The sequence below is a fragment of the Mustela nigripes genome, chromosome 5 (assembly GCF_022355385.1).
Source record: "Mustela nigripes isolate SB6536 chromosome 5, MUSNIG.SB6536, whole genome shotgun sequence".
Taxonomy (NCBI): Eukaryota; Metazoa; Chordata; class Mammalia; order Carnivora; family Mustelidae; genus Mustela; species Mustela nigripes.
This window is the reverse complement of record NC_081561.1, coordinates 16,879,115-16,899,617: the sequence shown is the minus strand read 5'-3', so window position 1 is coordinate 16,899,617 and position 20,503 is coordinate 16,879,115. Positions and strand designations below refer to the sequence as shown.

At 45.5% G+C, this 20,503-nt stretch overlaps 1 protein-coding gene across 4 annotated transcripts in view; it reads left to right on the top strand.

Annotated features, from left to right (window-relative positions):
* The window catches only part of KIF13A (kinesin family member 13A), a 203,826-nt gene that overhangs the window by 175,871 nt on the left and 7,452 nt on the right, over window positions 1-20,503 (top strand). The window contains exons 25-37 of one of the 4 annotated variants that reach the window (XM_059399509.1): window positions 686-724; window positions 2,359-2,458; window positions 3,634-3,760; window positions 5,676-5,731; window positions 6,983-7,107; window positions 7,372-7,548; window positions 8,568-8,660; window positions 8,838-8,990; window positions 9,962-10,039; window positions 13,171-13,218; window positions 14,418-14,529; window positions 15,712-15,863; window positions 16,386-16,490. In XM_059399509.1, coding sequence (XP_059255492.1) covers window positions 686-724; window positions 2,359-2,458; window positions 3,634-3,760; window positions 5,676-5,731; window positions 6,983-7,107; window positions 7,372-7,548; window positions 8,568-8,660; window positions 8,838-8,990; window positions 9,962-10,039; window positions 13,171-13,218; window positions 14,418-14,529; window positions 15,712-15,863; window positions 16,386-16,490 — 1,365 coding nt within the window. The remainder of the gene's footprint in view (window positions 1-685; window positions 725-2,358; window positions 2,459-3,633; window positions 3,761-5,675; window positions 5,732-6,982; window positions 7,108-7,371; window positions 7,549-8,567; window positions 8,661-8,837; window positions 8,991-9,961; window positions 10,040-13,170; window positions 13,219-14,417; window positions 14,530-15,711; window positions 15,864-16,385; window positions 16,491-20,503) is intronic. The other 3 variants (XM_059399510.1, XM_059399511.1, XM_059399512.1) reach the window with 3 other exon arrangements.

Sequence of the window (20,503 nt, the reverse complement as noted above, 5' to 3'; positions counted from 1 at the left end):
GTAAGACCTGGCCCCGTGAGGCTGATTCCTAATCCCAGAGAAGAGTTTGCGGGTGTTTTTGTTTTTTTTTTTTTAACGGTTTTCTTTATTAAAAACATAACAGGATGGAGCTAGAGGGTATCATGCTTAGCGAAATAAGCCAGTCGGAGAAAGACAACTATCATATGATCTCCCTGATATGAGGAAGTGGAGAAGCAACATGAGGGGTAAAGGGGGAAGGAGAAGAATCAATGAAACAAGATGGGATTGGGAGGGAGACAAACCATAAGTGACTCTTAATCTCACAAAACAAACTGAGGGTTGCTGGGGGGAGGGGGGTTGGGAGAAGAGGGGTGGGGTTATGGACATTGGGGAGGGTATGTGCTATGGTGAGTGCTGTGAAGTGTGTAACCCTGATGATTCACAGACCTGTAACCCTGGGGATAAAAATATATGTTTATTTAAAAAATAAATTAATTAAATTGTGCCCCAAAAAGACCCATAACAAAACCAAGCTTAAATTCTTCATTAGAGACAGGTAAATTAATAAATCCACTAAACCTTTCTTGCGGTTCATGTAAATGTTTTATTTTGGTGGTGATACGTGTGCTGTCCATTGTAATGTGTGTGTTACGCTTAAAGAATTACCCGTGTGCTGTTCGAGAAACAAAATGCATGTCCTTTGTGTTTATTTTTTTCCTACCAGAGAGATGATGAGGATGGCGGTGATATGGATAGTTACCAGGTATCACTGCTGCTGTCCTTCTGTGGCATGGGGCACAAGCTACTGCTAATGGCCAGCACCCGCAAAGCAGAGGGCAGGGAGGAGGAAGCAGGACCATCGAGCAAGAATGTGCAGTCTTTCCCTCGCTTTGGATTTGCTTTAAACATAATCAGGGATCCAGTACTCTGGCCAGATTTCTCTGTCCGTTCGAAGTGTGTGATCAGACTGCCTCGCTGCTGTGCTGTCTCAAATCGGCTTGTAAAGACTTGGGAAGCAAGACCGTTATCACTGTATTCAGTGAACGATTTTTAAAACCGGGGAATTATTGATCCATAATCCTTAAGTCAGACCTTGTCTTTTCTATGCAAAACTACATTTTGTGCCTCATGTCCAAGAGAGTAGGATTATTCCAATACAGGGTTTTAGTTTAAAAGTCTCTTGCTGGATAGGATATTGAAAACATTTCATGCACACAGTTTAGTTGGGGTTAGCCAGCTTCCTTCTCTCATTAGGACGCAGCTTAATTATCCATAACTTGGAGAATTTAAGTCTCAGCCTTTTCTTTATAGAAATTTAGATTTTTTTTTAAAAAAAGGCACCTGTGAACTTGTACCTAGTCAGCACTGGCTGGCCTGCTGTCATGGAATGTGGAATGATAGGAACAGCAAGGCAGGAAATCAAGGTGAAGTGTTCTGGGTTCGGTCCCCAGTCTTTGTACCAATTCTCCACAGTTTTCCCTGGTGCCTGAATGTGTACTGTGAGGACGTTGTGGATAGAGCCTCAGAAGTCCTCTGCCGTCTGCTCTTCATGTCACATCTTAAGGGTTAGCCTGGAATTTGGCACGTTAGAGAGCATTTTGAGTAGAATTGATGGGTTTCTTTCCCTCGTAACTCTACTAAGAAAGAAAACAAGCAAATGAAAGCAAACTTCAGGGGACGTCCCAGTCTCCCCTTGGATCTCAGCGATGCCGTTAACTCATGTCTTGCTGCTGTCTGTGCGCTTCCCGCCACATCGTTCATGGTTGCCGAGAGAGTCCCCAATGGCTGCTTCTTCAAGCATGGCTGACTGCATGCTGGGTGTTTGCATGGGAGATTTTTGGTGACCCTTATGGTCGTGGTCGCGGGGGGGGGGGAATCTCTGCAGCCAGTGTGAAAGGTTCTCTGCTCATCTGTTCTTTGCATTTCAGAAGATACATGTTTTGAGGCCATTGAACGATGAACTATGAAAATGCCTGTTTTCTTTTTCCCATTCCATTTGCTGGTCTGTGATTTAGGCTCTGTTCATGGTGTCCTTCTGCTTAGAGTCACACGTCCTTCAAGTGAATAGCTCTAATTGAAACACACACACACACACACACCATGTAAGAATCATCCCACAGCTGGAATAGTTTGAGCTTCTCTTGCTTTTAAGTATAATTATCCTTTTGGCAATCCAGGGGCTCTGATTTCCGAGTAATGGGTTCCTTGATCAGCATGCTGTGTTTCTGAGGCCTCTTTGCTTTCTTGCGTATTAATCGCACAGCAGTGTTCAGTGGCCTTCCCTAATGAAAACTTTCCTGATCCATGTAAACATCTTTGTTTTTTTAAAAAAAAAAAGAAAGAAAGAAATAGTCATCTATGTATTCTACAGGAAATGTTTTCCCTCCCTGGTGTCAGGAAGAAGACTTAAACTGCGTGAGAGAGAGGTGGTCTGACGCACTCATCAAACGACGAGAGTACTTAGATGAGCAAATTAAAAAAGTCAGCAATAAAAAAGGTACGTGAGATTACGCTCTTCCCTGGGAGTGGCTTTTCCCCTTCTGGACAGTGACGGCAGGTTGTTTCCTCCCCTCGGTCAGACAGTACTGCCTGTGTGTTCTGACCTCGTAGCAATTACGGATCATCGTGACACGTTTGGCACCGTATTGAATTGGAAAGTAAGAAACGTTCATAAGCCTCTCCATGAACCATGACGTTAGACTTGCATTCTGTTCTGACGAATGCAGATGCAGTCAGAACCGACATGGCAGTGTGAGGCATTCCGGGCTCCAGACTGGGACTGCCGGCCGCTGTAGGGTCCCAGGTGGCCGGTCAGCACCCAGCTCCTATAGGGGGGTACAGGCAGGCCTGCGGCTGGCCTGCAGCTCCCCTCATGGCCGCGCAGCTGCAGGGGCTTTGCTGGTATGGTAATGCTGCCGGCAGCCGGGGCTCCGGGGGAGACGTGTGTCCTGCAAACCTGTAGTCTCTCACCCCGGAGTGATGATCCATGCATTGTGGTGGGTACTGCATCAAAGGACACATGATGAATGTTCATCCGTTTCAGGGAGAAGCTAGCAGAAGCCCCCACCTTCCCCCCCCCAGTAAAACATCTCGGCTCAGCATTCTGGGTGCTCAGCCGCCTCGTGGAAACTCGCTCTGACTGCACCCAGATAGTTCCAGGGCACAGTTATGAATCAGAGGGTTTCAGAATATGTCTTTTGTCAGGAAGGTAAAGGACAATAAAGTTAGTTTTACAGAGTAGTGTGTGGTTTGTTTTAATCCTCTGTGTGGTGGTGTCGAGGTTTATAAAGCGGTGTCACGCCCTTTATGGCACTGGATCTTTCCAAGAAGCGAATAGAGTGGACTTGGCTAGTAGAGGCCCTCTTTGATCAGGAAGCCCAGACTGGTCTGTCAAACAACTTCCCAGAGTACAGAATCAGGAAACATAACCCGTGTTCTCATCCCCGTCCTGATGCTCTTTCCATGTCGCGGCCCTCCGCCGCCAGGGGAGAGCCCGAGCCGCTCTGAGCTCGTCGAGGGCTCAGGCTGGACCTTCGAAGCTTCCCATCCTCTTCCAGAACATCGTGGATGGTCACGCCCCTTGGGATGTCCCCAAGTGAAAACCCATTTATTACAATCTGGAAGTTGTCTTTCCCCCGGTCTGGGTGCTCAGCCCCTCGTTCCGTCCTGCAGAGAAGACGGAGGACGACGTGGAGCGGGAAGCCCGGCTTGTGGAGCAGTGGGTGGGGCTGACCGAGGAGAGAAACGCCGTGCTGGTGCCCGCACCCGGCAGCGGGGTACCCGGGGCGCCCGCCCACTGGTGAGTCACCCGACGGAGTCACGGGGGGACTTTGCAGGACTGGCACAGTCCGTGAGCTGCTCAGGGAAAGACCAGCCGTGCCCCATGCTGCCCTCCCTCTCTCCTCCCCCACGGCAGCCAGCTTCCTCTCCCAGGAGGCCGGGGAGCACCTCAGTTTCTCTGCACGAGCAACTTGGACAAGGTTTCCTCATCTCCAGAAATTCTCTTATTTTGCCTTAAAAGAAGGGTGTTTCCAAATTCTTCTTGAAGGGGGGAGAAAACATGCTTTCTTCTTAGAGTGTGCTTGCTTTTTCAGTTTGGCCACTAGCGTGGTCAGGTCCCGGTGGTCAGTCCACGGATTGATCCGGCTCTCCCGGTGTTCATCAGTGACGGCACGGCGCCCTAGGCTCGGGAGTCACACAGGTCCCGATTTGGTTTCCAGCTGCAGCTCTTCAAGTGCTGAATGTCATTAATTTCTCTGAGGCTTTTTTTTTTTTTTTTAAAGATTTTATTTATTTGAGAGAGAAAGAGAGCACGAGCAGTGGGGAGGAGCAGAGGGAGAGGGTCTTGAACCCTGGACCCTGAGATCATGACCTGAGCTGAATGCAGACGCTTAACTCCCTGAGCCACCCAGACACCCCTCTCCCCCGAGGCTTTATTCTTAATCAAAAAATGGAGCCTTGTTTTTGGTACTGTTGAAAGGATTAAAGATACTATATTAAAAACACCCTTTGTTAGGTGGTAACTGCTGCTGCTGCTGCTTACTCTCATTCTCACTCTTATCACAATATGTCGTAGGCATTTAGGAGAAATCAGACTGCTTGTAGCAGAGGGTGTACGTGCCCAGTTAGTCTCTTTAGGGTACACGTGGAAACATCAGTGGTGTTGCGTCCATAATGAATGATAAGGGGAAGTCTAATGGAGTTGATAATACTTTGAAGCCAGAAAATCTGAATTTGTAGGCACATAATTTGAAACCTGATGTTTGTCCCTGCAGATTCTCCCGCTGTCCCGAAGTCCTACAGGGCACCCACGCCATCTGCCTGCCAGCCGCCTGGTTGCAGACCGCCCCCTTATTCCCAGTCTTGTCTGCTCCCTGAGGTCCTGTCCAGACAGTCCTCCTTACCCTAGTCACTTTCATTTGCGTCATTTCCAAACTTCAGGTCATCTTGACTGTTTGTAAAATGTAGAGACCTGGGTCCTGTCCCCCGTTATTTTGATTCACAAGAGGAGTTATGAGCCCAGGACTTCTCATTTCCAGAGCCACCACACACCTCCCCCCAGGTGACTCAAATTTATTCAGGCCAGTTTTTGATAAAACGCTGCTTTGGTCTTTTTCGTAGACAACCCTTCCTCCTTTAATATGTCTTTCGTTCTCTCTTGCTTTAAGCTTTTTCAGTGTTGTCTTTTTTGTTTACTTCCTCTGTTCTGATCTTGTGCCCTGTCTCTACTCTTAAAGAGCGTCCCTTCCCTTTTTCCCATCACTAGGACTATTTCTAAAAAGCTGTTAAATAATCTTTGTTGCAGTTAATTCCATTTGATTTATATAACTGGTAGTTCTATATGGAAGTCACATAATTCTCATGAGGGACATCAAGAGATGTGCAAATAGGGGCGCCTGAGTGGCTCAGTGGGTTAAGCCTCTGCCTTCAGCTCAGGTCATGATCTCAGGGTCCTGGGATCGAGCCCCGCATGGGGCTCTCTGCTCAGTGGGCGTCTGCTTCTCCCTCTCCGACTGTTCTTTACCCTGCTCATGCTCTCTGTCTCTCCCTCTCTCAAATAAAATCTTAAAGAAAGAAATGTGCAAATATTTCGTGAATAGAATCTCTATCCCCCCAGTGGTTCTTTTCCACTCCCACACCTCTGTGGTGTTCAGTTATCGAAGAAGATGTAAAACATGTATTTTGTTATGATTAAATTTTCTTCTTAAATTTAGGGTCCCACCACCTGGAATGGAAACTCATATACCGGTTCTCTTCCTTGATTTGAATGGTAAGCAGACCCCAGTGTCCAAGGGCCCACGCGTGTCACTTGGGTTTGGAATCTCTTCAGACCCCCCTGATTTTGATTCCTGAAATGACTTCTCTCCTCACTCAAACGCTGTATCTAGGTGACGTTTTTAGTCCAACCAAATGTATAAACCTTGATGTGGAGCATCACTAGAAGAGAGAAGTGGATATTTAGTCTTAAAAAGAGAGTTCTGAGAGATTAAGAACTACACACACAAAAAAGTTAAATCAGTTCCAGTTAGGAGACGCCGATGGACACAGGAATGACCTGAGAAAGTAATTCCCCCTTGGAGATTCCGAATCTTTAGGCTTTGCAGGGCCCTGGGAATCTGCATTTCTGATTAGTGCTGTTTGCTCCCCGTCCCCAGTAGCGCCAATGCCAGAACATGGCTCCACTGTAAACCCTTCATTGTTCTTTGTGGTAGCGATTGGATTGAACCTACCAGGAATGGTGGTCCTCCATGTATTTCAGCAGGAAAATCCATTTTCAGTATGAAATCTTAAATGGAACCTACAGAGGCCGAGTTGCCAAGTAGGGGGCATGGGCGGGCTCAGGCAGGCTCTTCGCACAGCCCCCGGAATCTCAGAACACAGCCTGCAAGCTTGTCTTTTGGAGGGAGGACCCGGGGAGGGTGACTTTGGCTCTTCCTGGAAAGAAGAGCCCGGAAGTAGGACATGCGCCTCATGAGGTGTTGGGCTCCCGGTTACTGGAGGGACACACGCGACGGCTGGATGAGCATGCAGGGACATTTGTGAATCCCAGTGGCGTAGGGCTTTGGAAGAAGATGAACTCCGTGTTTCTCCCAAGTGCTTGGAACTTGGATTCCAGATTGGTCATTGAGCTGTTCAGATGTCTGGTCATGTGTAAGTCATGTAGGTGGGACATAAGCATGACACCAGGTTACACAAGGAGTCAGAGTCTAACCGCCGAGCCTCAGCTGTGTTTTTGTCGTGCAAATCTCTGCTCCTAGGACTGCATATGGAGTACATTGGTCCATTTTATTGGAGACTTACGGGGTGCCTTCTTGGCTCCCATGGTAGTTTCTGGAAAGGATAAAACCTACAGTGAGGACTAGCATCTCTGTTCCAACTGTGGGATAAGGAAGAAAAGAAAAAAATGAAAGTGCGTTACGTGTAAACATCATCTGTGGAAAGCACATTTTTAAGAATTCAGTGCTTGGTTAAAAAATGACGTTTCCTTCCACTTCTGTTTCTGTTCCCCGGACTTGGCCAGCCGATGACCTCAGTGCCAACGAGCAGCTCGTGGGCCCCCACGCGTCCGGCGTGAACTCCATCCTGCCCAAGGAGCACGGCAGCCAGTTTTTCTACCTGCCCATCATCAAGCACAGTGATGAGGAGGTAATTGACCCCCCCCTTTCCGTTCCTGGGCATCAGGTGAGTGCACCTGCCTCTGGGCCTATCTTCCCGTCAGACGCTCTGGTCTGCTTTGGGGGAGAGGACTGGGGACTTGAAAATGTTGGGTGTGTGTTTTTGCGCAGCAAAAGGGAGGAGAAATCCATGATTCAGTGGGGTCGCGTGTCTCTTCTTGCTCTCGTTTGGGATGTCAAACCGCAGCCCCTGAGCTGGGTATTTCCCTGTCCCCCACCCTTCTCCTGTCCTTAGGTTTCAGCCACGGCCTCCTGGGACTCCTCCGTGCATGATTCCGTCTACCTGAATAGGGTCACGCCGCAGAACGAAAGGATTTACCTAATAGTGAAGACCACCGTCCAGCTCAGCCATCCGGCCGCTATGGAGTTAGTATTACGAAAAAGGATTGCGGCCAATATTTACAACAAACAGGTAGTAACGGGGCCTGATTCTGCTGTTGCCTACCTGAGCTGGAAGTTTCTTCCTTCCCCCTATCATGAAGTCGTGTTCTGTGGTGCTGAGACAGTGGGCGTGCGAGCTGCCACCACACTAACCAAGTTACAGTCCGATTCCTGTTGACCCCCGACGAGGGGGCATGAGGCCGGCACAGGGAGATGTCACCCATGAGAGACATGCCTCCTTGGCCAACTTTGACCCCCATAATCCTAAGAGGCAGCAGAGCTCTGACACGGCACTGTTTGAAAAAGGCTAAGTGCCAAGTCTGAGCAGGTTTATGACAAAACAGGACGAGGGGCAGGTCCAAATAAATCGTTGCTGCTTCCCCAGATCTCATCCTGCAGGTGCTGCCAACAAAATGGACCCTCCAGTTTCCTCCCATGTGAGGATAGATTGATTAAACCCTGTCAGATCACTGGGTGCCTGGGTGGCACAGTCAGCTGACGTCCAGCTCTGCTTGAAATTATCTCTCCTCCTGTCCCTCCTGCTTATGTGCCCGCACGATCTCTCGCTCTCTCTGTCCTTCTCCCTAAAATAAATAAATAGGGGTGTCTAGGTGGCTCAGTGAGTTAAACGTCTGCCTTTCGCTCAGGTCATGATCCCAGGGTCCTGGGATCGAGTCCCACGTTGGGCTCCCGCTCATCGGGGAGCCCACTTCTGCCTCTCCCTCTGCCCCTTCCCCCTGCTTGCACTCACTTGCATTCTCATAAATAAATACATAAATAAATTCTTTTAAAAAATAATAAAAATAAATCTTTATTAAAAAATGGACCCCAAATCCCCAAATGGACTACAGAATCTGTCATCTAATCCCCATATGACAGATGGACACTGCTGTCCTCCGGGATCAGAGACCAGGATTTTTCAGTTCTGTTTTTCTGAATATCGTATGTGTATCAAAAACATAGTACTTGATTATACTTCTACAATTTGTAAGATGCCGAATGATTTAAATGTATTTCACATCGCTTGATTCAGCTTTCCTTTCTTACTAGAGCTTCACGCAGAGTCTGAAGAGGAGAATATCATTGAAGAACATATTTTATTCCTGTGGTGTAACCTATGAAATAGTATCCAATATACCAAAGGTAAATATATATATATTACTTTTTTAAAATACTGAAATAGATGTACTGGAGAATGTGTTAATTCTTAGAACTTCTAAATCATTTTCTCACTACAATTTGGATAAAAATACGATTCACGTGAAAGTATCATCATTAAAACAAAAAAAAGGTATTGTCACTGTTTTCTTGTCCCTTCAGGCAACTGAGGAGATTGAGGACCGGGAGACCCTAGCTCTCATGGCGGCAAGGAGTGAGGATGAAGGCACGTCAGACGGGGAGACCTACATAGAGAAGTACACGCGGGGCGTGCTGCAGGTGGAGAACATTCTGAGCCTTGAACGGCTCCGGCAGGCAAGTTACTGCAGCATCTGGACCAGAGGGCGAGAGCACCAGCCTCCCGCCGGGTGGACAAAGATGAATTTATTTACCAAACACCTTCCCTCTGCATCTGTCAGAGAAGGAGGGTAGCAATCTCCTTAGAGTAGTTACTTTGTCAGAATAGCAAAATGGAAATAATGTGTGCGTTCTGTTCAGCATCTTCTGCTTAAGCCCTGTGCCCAAGTAATTTAGATACATTCCTTTGTTTAATCTTCAAAATGGCCCTTCAAGGGAGATAGACACTGTTAAAATCCCCTTTTGGAAGTGAGAAAGTTGAGGCGAGCAGAAGTTAGCTAGCCTGCCTGAGGCTGCACCGCTAAGAAGTTGGTACAAAGTCGGTGGCAAACCAGGAAGACTTGAATCCAGTGTCCATATGCTTAGCCACATGCTCTTACTGTCCCCCTAATTTTGGGGGGTCCAGGTTAACTTCTGCAACAATAGCCGGACAGTCAGCTGAAGCTAACTCACTAGACAGTGCGAGACTGAGACGGGAATTGTCATGTGTAGAAGCAGCAGATGAAGTTCATAGAAAGTGCGTCAAGAGCAAGGAGAGGGCTGAGATCGGCATTGGTTCGAAAGACCTGCCCTTAGCGGGAGTCCCACTGGAATTGCTGCACGAGTAAAACACAAATCATAAAAGTTGGTGGTCATTTTGCAAATGAGATCTCTCGTTAGGGCTATTTCTTCTCCACTTTCTCTGTCTACCTCTGTAAAAAAATCTACCACATAAATGTTCTTAGTTCAGCAGTTTTCCTGGGTTTATGTATGGAAAGCGTTTTTGGTAGATGAAGGAAAAAGAAATTAGTGGGACCGTAAGAGTCCAGCTTCTCTAGCTACGGGAGGGAGTGTGGGCTTGACATGATGGGTCTTTCTATTTTTTCTAAACCGTCCACAATAAACATAATACTGTCTGTCATCAGAGGGTGTTATTTTGACCTTTGCAGGCGGTCACGGTCAAGGAAGCGCTGTCCACCAAGGCTCGGCACCTGCGGAGGAGCCTCAGCACCCCGAACGTTCATAACGTGAGCACCCTGCCGAGGCTCTTGCCTCCGGGACGTGTCTCAGGGCCTGGGGTGCGCGCGGGAGGGGACCTGGGCTCACGGTTCCTGGTGTGGGTGTCCACGCAAGCCTCTCTGCTCTCCCCGGGAAACACACCCAGGACCGCAGTGATCGTCCAACGCCTGAGCCTTTAGTGGGGTCTTCCGGATTTCTCTTCAGGAGGTCACGTCCTTGAGATGTAAACTGAACGTAGCTGATTTAAGGGTGGAAGAGGCAGCGACAGGTCCTGGCTGCGTGCTGCTCTGTCCTCGCTGCCCTGGTGGATTTTTCTGTGTCCCCCAGCAGTGTGATAGGGCACAGGCACCCCCACGTCCATGCTCTCCACATCCGTGGTTTCTCCGTTGACCATTTGATAGTCATTCTCAATCAGTTCATCTAGAAATTCCAGTCGACAGGAACTGCTTCTCTTCTCAAGGAGGGGACACAGTCATGGGAAGAAAGGACAGACTAGTGCACGGACAGTTTCAAAGCAAGCTCCTCTCCAGAAGCAGTAAAGGATCCTGCCCAGGAAGGGCGCAGATCCTTACCTTGCTGCTCTCCAGAATTGCCGGGCAGTGATTACAAACATGGTGACCGTTTATAAGCGCTGCCTTCCAGCAGGCCACAAAGTCACTCCCAGCACATCCTGTAGTCATACGTACAGGTTCCTTCTGACCACAGTACGATTATTTAGAAACCGATCATTAGAGACTCATACGGTGTAAATTGAAAAATGAAAACTGGTACATACATCAGTGCTTGTGGGATACAATTGAAATGGTATGAGAGGAAAACTAGGCTCCATTCCCTATTACTCTGTTTCTATAGACGAATACTGACAGAGAAAAGGAAAGAACAGAGCCACTCTTAGGGATGTATGTATCTCGTAGCAAAGAGTAAAAAACCCCAAGGGAAAGATCTGGGCTAACAGTGAAAGATGGGCCACCTAATGGAGGCTTCTGTCCTCACTCCCAGTCCCCTGTGGACCTACATCTGATCAAGACTTTGAATCTGACTGCTCATGTTTACGGGGGACAGAAGAGAACGCTGAGTGACACAAAAGGAACTCTGTTAGCAAGGGAAGCTCTAGAGGAACAAATGACCTGGAAAAAGCGAAACGTGTGCACTGTTGTCAGCCTGACTCAGAATTAACTGACTGTGTGTCTGAGTCATGTGGACACGGGGGCTGTCAGATACTGTTTAGGAATCATTTGATTTTTAACACCGTGATAGTGATATTCTGGTTTTGTTTTTGTTTTAAGATTTTATTTTTTTAAGTGATCTCTGCATCCAACGTGGGGCTTGAACTCATGACTCAAGAGTTGGATGTTCTTCTCACTAAGCCCTCCAGGGACCCCTGTGGTTAGGGTTTTTTTTAAAGGAAGGAGGGATTCTGTATTTTTTAGAGATTCACAGAGAAGTATTTATAGATAAAAGATTTTTAAGTCAAAAAAATCAGAATAAAAGATTTTTAAAGATAATAAATATTAGAGCAGAATTATAATAAATTCAAAGAAGATGCATGAAGATTAGAACAGAGGTGTATGATTAGAAAACCAACAATAGAATCAACAAAGCTGAAAAGTGGGCTTTTTGAAAAAACTGGTCAAATGGACTGACTTCTAGTTAAGATGAATTGGGGAAGGAAGGAAAATATTGGAATATTGATTCTAATATTATTGACAGCAAAAAGGGATGTATCACTACAGAGAGGACAAAGATTTAGACAGCCTAAGAACAAGCTATGAATAATGTTATAGCAGTAAGTGTAAAAGTGTCAACAAAATGGAATTTTTTTTTTAAAGATTTTATTTATTTATTTGACAGATCACAAGTAGGCAGAAGGGGGACTATGGGAAACAGGCTCCCCGCTGAGCAGAGAATCTGGTGCGGGGCCTAATCCCAGGACCCTGAGATCGTGACCTGAGCCAAAGGCAGAGGCTTAACCCACTGAGCCACCCAGGTGCCCCCAAAATGGAATTTTCTTACAAAAAAGAAATCATAGAAGAAATAGAAAATCTGAATGCAGCTGTTGCCATAAATAAAGCCTAAACTCCTGGAGAGAGAGACTGTGTTCCTTGATGGGAACACATGGTATCCAAAAAATTGGCATATCTCCCTAAACTGATCTGTATAAATTCCCAACCTAATTTCTTATAGGATTTCATAAGCTACCCCCAGAATTGCTATGGAGGAGCAGAGTTGAAGGTGCATAAGCTTTATCTACAGTCCAGAGATTCCAGGTCTCCACGTTTCCCCCCCAAGCTCCTTGTAGAAACGCTGGAGGAGATGCTTGGCTGACTGTCTCAGTCAGTAGAGCATGTGGTCCTCAGGCTCAGTCAGGGTGGTGACTTTGAGCCCCATGTTGGACGGAGAGATTACCTAAACTAATAAATAAATAAGTTAGAGTAAAAAAGAAACATAGGATGTGTTTAGAACTAAGTAATGTTGAAATGGTATGCCTGTCAATCGTAGGATACAGCTAGAGTGATACTTAGGGACAGTAACAATAACTTATTTCATCAGTTTGTAACAGAGAAAAATTAGAAGCAGCTTAGATATCTAAAATAGAACAAATAAATTCTGAAACAAAAAAGACCATGTATGGGTGGCTCAGGTGGCGCCTGGGTGGCTCAGAGGGTTGGGCCTCTGCCTTTAGCTCAGGTCATGATCACAGGGTCCTGGGATTGAGCCCTAGGGAGCCTGCTCCCTGCCCTCTCTCTGCCTACGTGTGATCTCTCTGTCAAATAAATAAATAAATAAAATATTTAAAAAAAAAAAAAAAAAGACCACGTATGGTGAAATATCACTTAATGAAAAAATATGCAAAATATATATTACATGTGCATACCTGTTGTATATATTTCTATATAGTTTGTGCATCTACTTTTACATATGAATCCATTTTTGTGAATGTGAGGACGCTACAAAGCCTGTATGGGAATGATCAACCCCAAATTTAGTGCAGTTGTTACTCCTGAGGATTGCAGAAAGAATCGGGGGTTGAGACTATCATACAGGCTTCAACTGTAAATGTGACAATACGTTTCTGTGTTTCTGGGTAATTTATGTTAAATACATAAACCACATTGATAAAACCATGGCTCTCTTACAGGTCTCCTCCAGTCGACCAGACCTTTCTGGCTTTGATGAAGACGATAAGGTGTGCACCTATGGTGTGGGCATGACTAGAAGAGTCGAAGTCTGAAAAGTTAGCTCTTGGTGTTTTGGAAATCTCAGGACTTCATGTCTTAATCTTATGCAGATCATTGTCTCCACGTGTCCATTTCCAGGTTCAAATACGTGATGGGAAATTGCTAGGCACTCAGTGTTAACACTGAACCTAGCATATTTTTCTATACCAGCATAGTACTACACCGAATTGAATATATGTGTGTCCATGGGCCTAACTCAAAGTATTATATCAACTGAGGGTTCCTGGAGGGGGGCATAGGGTAACTGGGTGATGGCATTGGGGAGGGTATGCGTTGTAATGAGCACTGGGTATTATAAAGACTGGTGAACCTTGCAAACCTTTTCCTCTGAAACCAATAACACCTTATATGTGAATTTAAAAAACAAACAGAAAAGTATTATATCTACCATCACAAAATCAGAATTAATTCAACTAGGAAAATTAGGTATTTTAAATTATGGATATTTTGCCACAGGACCTTTCTTGGCAAATACTGCTTGGAGCATATACCTCCTTATTTGGCGAGGGACTGAGTGATACAAACGTGGGTTATGTCACCAAGAAGTTTAAAATCTAGTCTTTTAGGCAGCCAACTCCTGAGAAGTTGCTTAAGATTAAATAAGCTTATATGATGCACAAAGGGAGTTTCCTTAGTGTACCTATACCTTATGCCGGTTTGATCCTTTTAAATCTCAGGTCTGGTTTGCCTGGGGCAATCTTAATGTACGCCTGCTACCCAGGCAAAATTATTAATGGAACCCACTCACTCCAAAAAGCGTTTCACTGTGGTCTCTAAATTATCCAGTCACCCTAGATACATACCAGATTTATCAAGGTGGCTCCCGTTGCCGGGGAAGGGCGGAAAGTGGTTGGGACCTTAGGGATTCAGAAGGGGAGTCACTCCATTTGTAATGTTTTTATTAAATTTTGGACAAATATGATAGGATATGAACATAACACTCTAGCGGTACCCTGGGTCTGACCATAGTTGTCATATTATTCAGCCATTTGTACTTTTCTAGTTGCTTGAAATACTGTATAATGAAAGTAAAGAAGAACATAGAACATGTACTGGCATTTCAAAATAGGGAAAAAACTCAAATCTGGGTTTCACTTCCAATTTTAAAGGGCCTTAATGATCGCTAACCCCTATCTTTCCCTTGTAGGGTTGGCTGGAGAACCAATTAGACGTGTCTGACTATAGTTCCAGTTACCAAGATATAGCCTGTTACGGCACTTTGCCCAGGGACTCGCCTCGAAGGAGTAAAGAAAATAGTGGTGAGATTGTTTTTCTGTTTTCCTTTATAATTTCTTAGACAAAGCATGGGAGGAAGGGTTTGTAGGTGGCATTTAATAAGATAGGAACCTGAAATCCTATCACGCTGGATGAGTCCAAGAGAACGTGTCATGTTCACTTACTTCATTTCTTTTTGCATTGGAGTCGGCATATCATCCGATAATAATAATGGGCTTTTTGTGTAGTGCTTCACAATTTTCAAATCATATTTTTCCCCACATCATTTCCTGAATTTGAAGTCCCTTTTGAGACACAAGTCTTATGTGACGGTTAAACTTAGTTTTGTTTTGTTTTTGTTTGTTTGTTTTGTTTTTACCAAAAGAATACCCTGTGCAATGCTTTTGTACTCAAAAGACGTTTTTATAAGAATTCTTTGATTCCTAAAGCAGTTTCAAAAATGGTGCCAGAAATGAGTTCAATCAGTGACAGCATTATTACTAACTGTATCATCTCCCGATGCCCTGAAAGGAATAGCGTTCTTCAAAAACACGAATTAGCTATTACAGTGCACTGTATATTTTGCCAACTAAATGACATTGTACCAGTGAATTGGGAAGAAAATACATTAGGAGGGAAAGAGGTCCCTAAAAGTAAGACATGAGTCAGGGCAGGAACGCGGAGTTTCTCTTCCTTAGTCAAACGGAGCAGGTGGCTTGAGGAAAAATGGAGCTCGCAAGAAAACATATATAGTATCCATTCCTTGAATACTTATTGAGCCTCTACTTGTTATCCACAGTGAAAGATTCAAAAAGGTGCCACTCTAGATCCTGAAATGGAACTGTGGAATGAGATACATAGAAAATAAGATATTGCAATGACAGAGTGCCCAAATGCATGGAAGGGTCACAGACTCCAGGATTTCAGAGCAACGGAACACCAGCATGAGTTGAAATCAGTCTCGTAGGCAGCGCTTCGCGGGGGGGGGGGGGTGCAGATCTTGAAAAGAAGTAGAAAATTCAGTTTCTGCTTTCTTCCGTGCTGCCCCGCCCTTGGCTGACTCTTTGTGACTCGGTCACCACCTCTCCACTCTGGCCCACACCAGTTTCGGTCTTTAGCCAGATATTAGGCTTGTTGATTTCTCTGTCGAACTGGATATTCCCATGGCTAGGGGATGCCCGTGCTTCTGGTGTGCCCGTCAATCCATGCCTGTTTGTCTTCCCCAGGTTGTCCATCAGAGAACCCCCACGCCTTAACAGTCAGTCCTTTTAAAGCATTCTCTCCCCAGCCACCAAAGTTTTTCAAACCTTTAATGCCCGTGAAAGAGGAGCATAAGAAAAGGATAGCTCTTGAAGCCAGGCCACTCCTCAGCCAGGAGGTAAGTGCTGCTGGTCTCTGGGGGGGTGGGCGGACGGTGAGCAGGATCATGTTTGGGGGCTGGCGGGGGACGGGGCAGTAACCATGTCCATGGACGCATGTGGGTCCCCTGGGGACATGGCAGGATTTCTTGCGTGGTGCCCTTGATGTTCTTTTCTGTGTGTTTCTGGCTTTTTGGAGTTTGGGGTTTTTTGGGTTTGTTTTTGTTTTTTGTTTTTTGTTTTAAATCTTCCAAGTGAGTGAGAGAAAGATGTTCCCTGGGTGTTTTGAAACTATGACAGGTTTTATTTATTTATTTGTTTGCTTATTTTTACGTTAATAAAACCAAGGGTGCGATTGGCCGTGGCGTGTGTGTAGTCTCGTCAGAGTCCCTCGGTGGTTGGACTGCAGCCTGCGAAAACTGTATTCCGCGCATGGGATTAGCAGTGTTTGTGTTGCTTTTCTAACTGGCACGTCCGTGCTGAGCGTTCCGGCTGTCAGCGTCTTCTGTATGTGATGCATCTGTGTGTCTTAACCTTTGCAGAGCATGCCTTCCCGTCAGGCACATAACCCGGGCTGCACTGTGCCCTCAGGAAGCAATGGCAGCAGCATGCCCATAGAGCACAGTAGCAAACGGGACAGGAAGATTGTAAGTTCTGGAACCATGTCTGTCGTCTTGCCTGGTGGTGGGTGTGAGGCGCTTTCACAATCATCCGAATCTTGTACAAGACGTGAAGAGAATGTACTGGGTCTTTGCTTTTTTTTTTTTTTTTTCCTTTTTTTCTTTTCTTTAAATGTGATCACTGGTAATGAAATTTTGCATGAATGTGGCCATGACCTGTGATTATTTTTCCCTAAGTGTTCATTCTGTTTTATTAATCTCTTTGCTCAGTAGCAACTTGCTTAGAAAGGGGGACAAGGCACTCTCACGGGTTCTAGTCTTTAAAAAGCGTAACCATGAGGTCACTCTCACTGATTCTGAATCTTTCTGATGTGCCCGTGCGTACTGAGCAGATTCTGAAGTTAATCTACCTAGAGGAGTTGCACTTACTCGGAGTGAGTACTCGTGCACTGAGCCGTGGGTGTGTTTGAAAGCTCTTTCCGCATTGCCTGATGCCCTTGCCCAGCTCATTCTGTAGCTTGTAAGCCCCCGCTGCCTGTTTGCCATCTCAGGGAGCCCGTGCTCATTTGCTGCACAGTAGGGCCCGGCTCCGCTTCTGGGATGGCTAATCTGTACTTCAGCCACAGGTAGGGAGAAACTCTGCCTGTCAAAGTCATTCCCCCAGCACTTGGTTTTCAAATTACAGATTAGAAAATAGTTTTTAAGACCCTGTATACCAGGCACTTTGCATGATCAAAGATACCTCTTTAAAAAGGGAAAAAGCAAAACAAAACCAAACCTGTGTTCTCGGGCCTGGAAACAGGTTGTCTTAGTTTGTGTGTCAGCTTTCGCTTTCCCATGGCTTCCTAAGTGTGAGTGTGGTCTGATCTGCAGGCAGTGCACGGGAGCTTTCCTCTCCCGGATGCAGCGTGGCAGACCCAGTCCCAAGACTCGCTGGTGTGAGAGGTCCTAATGGTTCTAAAATGTGCCCTGCTGCACACTGTGTGACCCTAACCGGAATCGAACTTGGCTTTGCAGTCGGCCAGCCGTCTGCATGTTTGGAGGGCTGGCGGGTCCTCAGAAATGACCTTCTCATTCCTCCTGCCCACTGAGGTCAAAGAAAAGCCACCATTTCTCCCTCGCCTCCGTCCCTCTCCCCACCATTGCCTCTGTGTTCTCCTGGTCCCCTCTATTCTAAGTCCCCATTGTAGTTCCTACTGGAGAAGAGGGTGACTGTCAGCAGCTGCCCCGTATCTCTGAATCCTAATGAATTGCTAAGTCACTTACTTGACTTCCCCTGGCTTAATAAGGCAGCACCATGGGCTTAAAAGGCCACGTGGGCAGCTTGTTACCCCTTCAAACACTCTGGCTCTCTGGCTGATGGGACCTGCCTGTTGGTTGACGTGGAACTTACCTCCATGTTGCACGAGTACTGAATTTACTCCTCTGTTACTGATAAATTTCGGTAGAACATCCCATCGAGAGACTGCTGGATGACTCTTCTGGGTCTGCCTGGCAGACGGCTTCCCTGTTGACAGTTTGCCTCATTGTTTACTTTCCTTGTAATGTTTTTAAATAAAACTCACCTTGGGGCTTTCAGCTAGCAGAGCGTAGGAGAGAACCAGCCTCCCGTAACTCAGCAGGTCTCAGGTGGCAGGGAGGCTGTGTGTGATCCAACACACCAGCAGGTTTTGATGGTATCGTCTTTCTTGCTGGAGTCTGGAGCGATCTGCCTCGATCCTCCTTAGAAATCTGACTCAAAACAACAGCAGCAACTGAGAAAGAAGGGTGCTCAGCTGGCTCAGTTGGAAGGATACGTGCCTCTTGATTCTGGGTCACGGAGTTCCAGCCCCAACTTGGGTGTAGAAATTGCTTAAATTAAAAAACCTGCAATTTTTTTTTTTTTAAATAAGAGAAAGAAATCAGTCTCAATACTCTTCATCTCTGAAACTCTGATTTATTTCAGATAGCAGCATTTCCAGGATGTTTTGGTAGATTTTAATGATATTACCTGCTTGCTCTGAGGTTCTGTTTCTTTTCGGGAAGTTTTCATTTTATTTCTCCTTTGGCAAATGGACAGAGGCTGCTTTATTTCTTTGTTTCTTTATTTCTTTGTTCTCCATTCACTCTCCTTCCTTTTCCATTCTTACAAAATCAGAGTGTGAATCAGTGGTTTGGTCTGATCAAAGGAGGTTGAAATCATTTTTTACAATTTCACATAAAATGTGGTATTCTATAGCTCCTCTTGATTCTTTTATTTTTTTCTTATGTTCACTTAACCAACATCTAGTACGTCCTTAGTTTTTGATGGGTTCAATCCTACCCTTGATTCTTAAAGCCGCGTTTGTTGTCTCATTAGTTTGGGAAGATGCACAAGTGTACTTTGTGTCTTGTTTGAATAAGATAAAGGCAACAATACACCTTTGGAGTCCATCTTGTTTTTAAGTCATGAAGCAGAGAAGGGTAGAAAGGAAATCACTTCTCCCTGGAGTCTTGCATAGACAGCGTATGGCTTATTTCTCCATTTTACAGAAGATGAAACAAAGGACTTGAGTGGCATGCCCAAGATCTCCCAGTTCCTGAGAGCAGAAGAAGAAAGGCCCCATCCCTCTGCAGAATTGGGCTGACCCCAGTGACTTTCGGTGCTCCCTAAAATGGTGCCGTTTCGGTTGGCCTACTGCTATTTCTGACCAGGGCTGCTGGCCTCCTAGCACCATGGACAGAAGTGCTGGGGCCTAGGCTGATACCAGTCCTTCCAGAAAGAGAAGGTCTCCGTGCAGGACAAGCCCCCATTCCAGTGGAAGCAAAAATCACTTTAATCAAGTGAAACTCCTTACGGGGAGTCCCTGCTTTCATGAGGGTTTGGATCCCTTCTTAAAATCAAGCTGTTTCGTCTCTAGGTAAATAGTTGCATAAACCGAATTGCAAAAACCAAATCACAAAGACTGTAGCTGTACAGGGGCTGGAGAGCTGGACTCCATGTGTCCCTTCTAGGGTTAGGGTTCTCATGCTTTGTGTCCTTAAGACATAGTAGGAAGGTGCTAAGCTTAGTCTCCTTTCAGATGATGAGTGTTTCTGGAGTAGAACTTCTATCTAACCACATTCTCTTAAGGTGCAGTTTAAACCAATTTAAGTGCTCTCCCCCCCACCCCTTGAAGGCAATAACTTGATAAACCTTCAGTCTGTTTACATGTTGGGAGACATTTCATCTCTACTCAGTTTTCTTTTTTTCTGGAATTATTTGTCCCTACTCCGCTAGCCTCTCTCTTTGGGTTGTTTCCCTTCCCACGTGCACAACTATGTGCTGATCCCGATTCGAACTTAATCTTGAGGCTTTTGCGGACTCTTCAGTTTTTCCCAAGCTCCTTCTAATCCTTTAGGAATAATTTTTTATCTTCACGAGTTTGGCAGATGTGCACACACCTGTTTATACACAGTAAACTCATGACTGAACATTTCATTCAGCAAAGCTGTATTTTAGGAGAACAGGCCTTTCCTCAGTCTTCAGAAGAAATAACTCCAGGCATAAAAAGAGCTCCAGATTATGAATTCTCATATTCAGATTTTGTTTTTCTTAGAGCACCTAATTTACAGTAACTAATTACATCAAAGACTCCCAGTCTTGGGAAATTGTATTTCTTTACCAGCATAAATCAGAAGGAAATATGGGGGGTGGGCACCTGGCTGGCCGTCAGAAGAGCATGCTACTCTGACTGTTGATCTCAGGTGGTGGGTTCAAGCCCCACATTGGGTGTGGAGCCTACTTAAAAAGAAAAAAAAAAAGAAATGTAAGGATACAAACACTAGAAATTCAATTTTGAGTCTAAACACGTCAAGTAGAGAATCTGTAAAATACAGGCAAAATTACTGATTCAGTTCTGTCCAGTCTTTGCTCCTTTCCAGACGTTCTCCCCCTCCCCCTTTCTGACAGGGCTCCCTAATGTGGAGGGTTGCTAAAAATAAGATGGCAAGATTAGCGTTGCCAAAATTTTTGTTTTGCCAGTTTCTGGAATTTATATCGCTGATATTTGATACTCGCCTTTGATTAATAGTCATGGAAT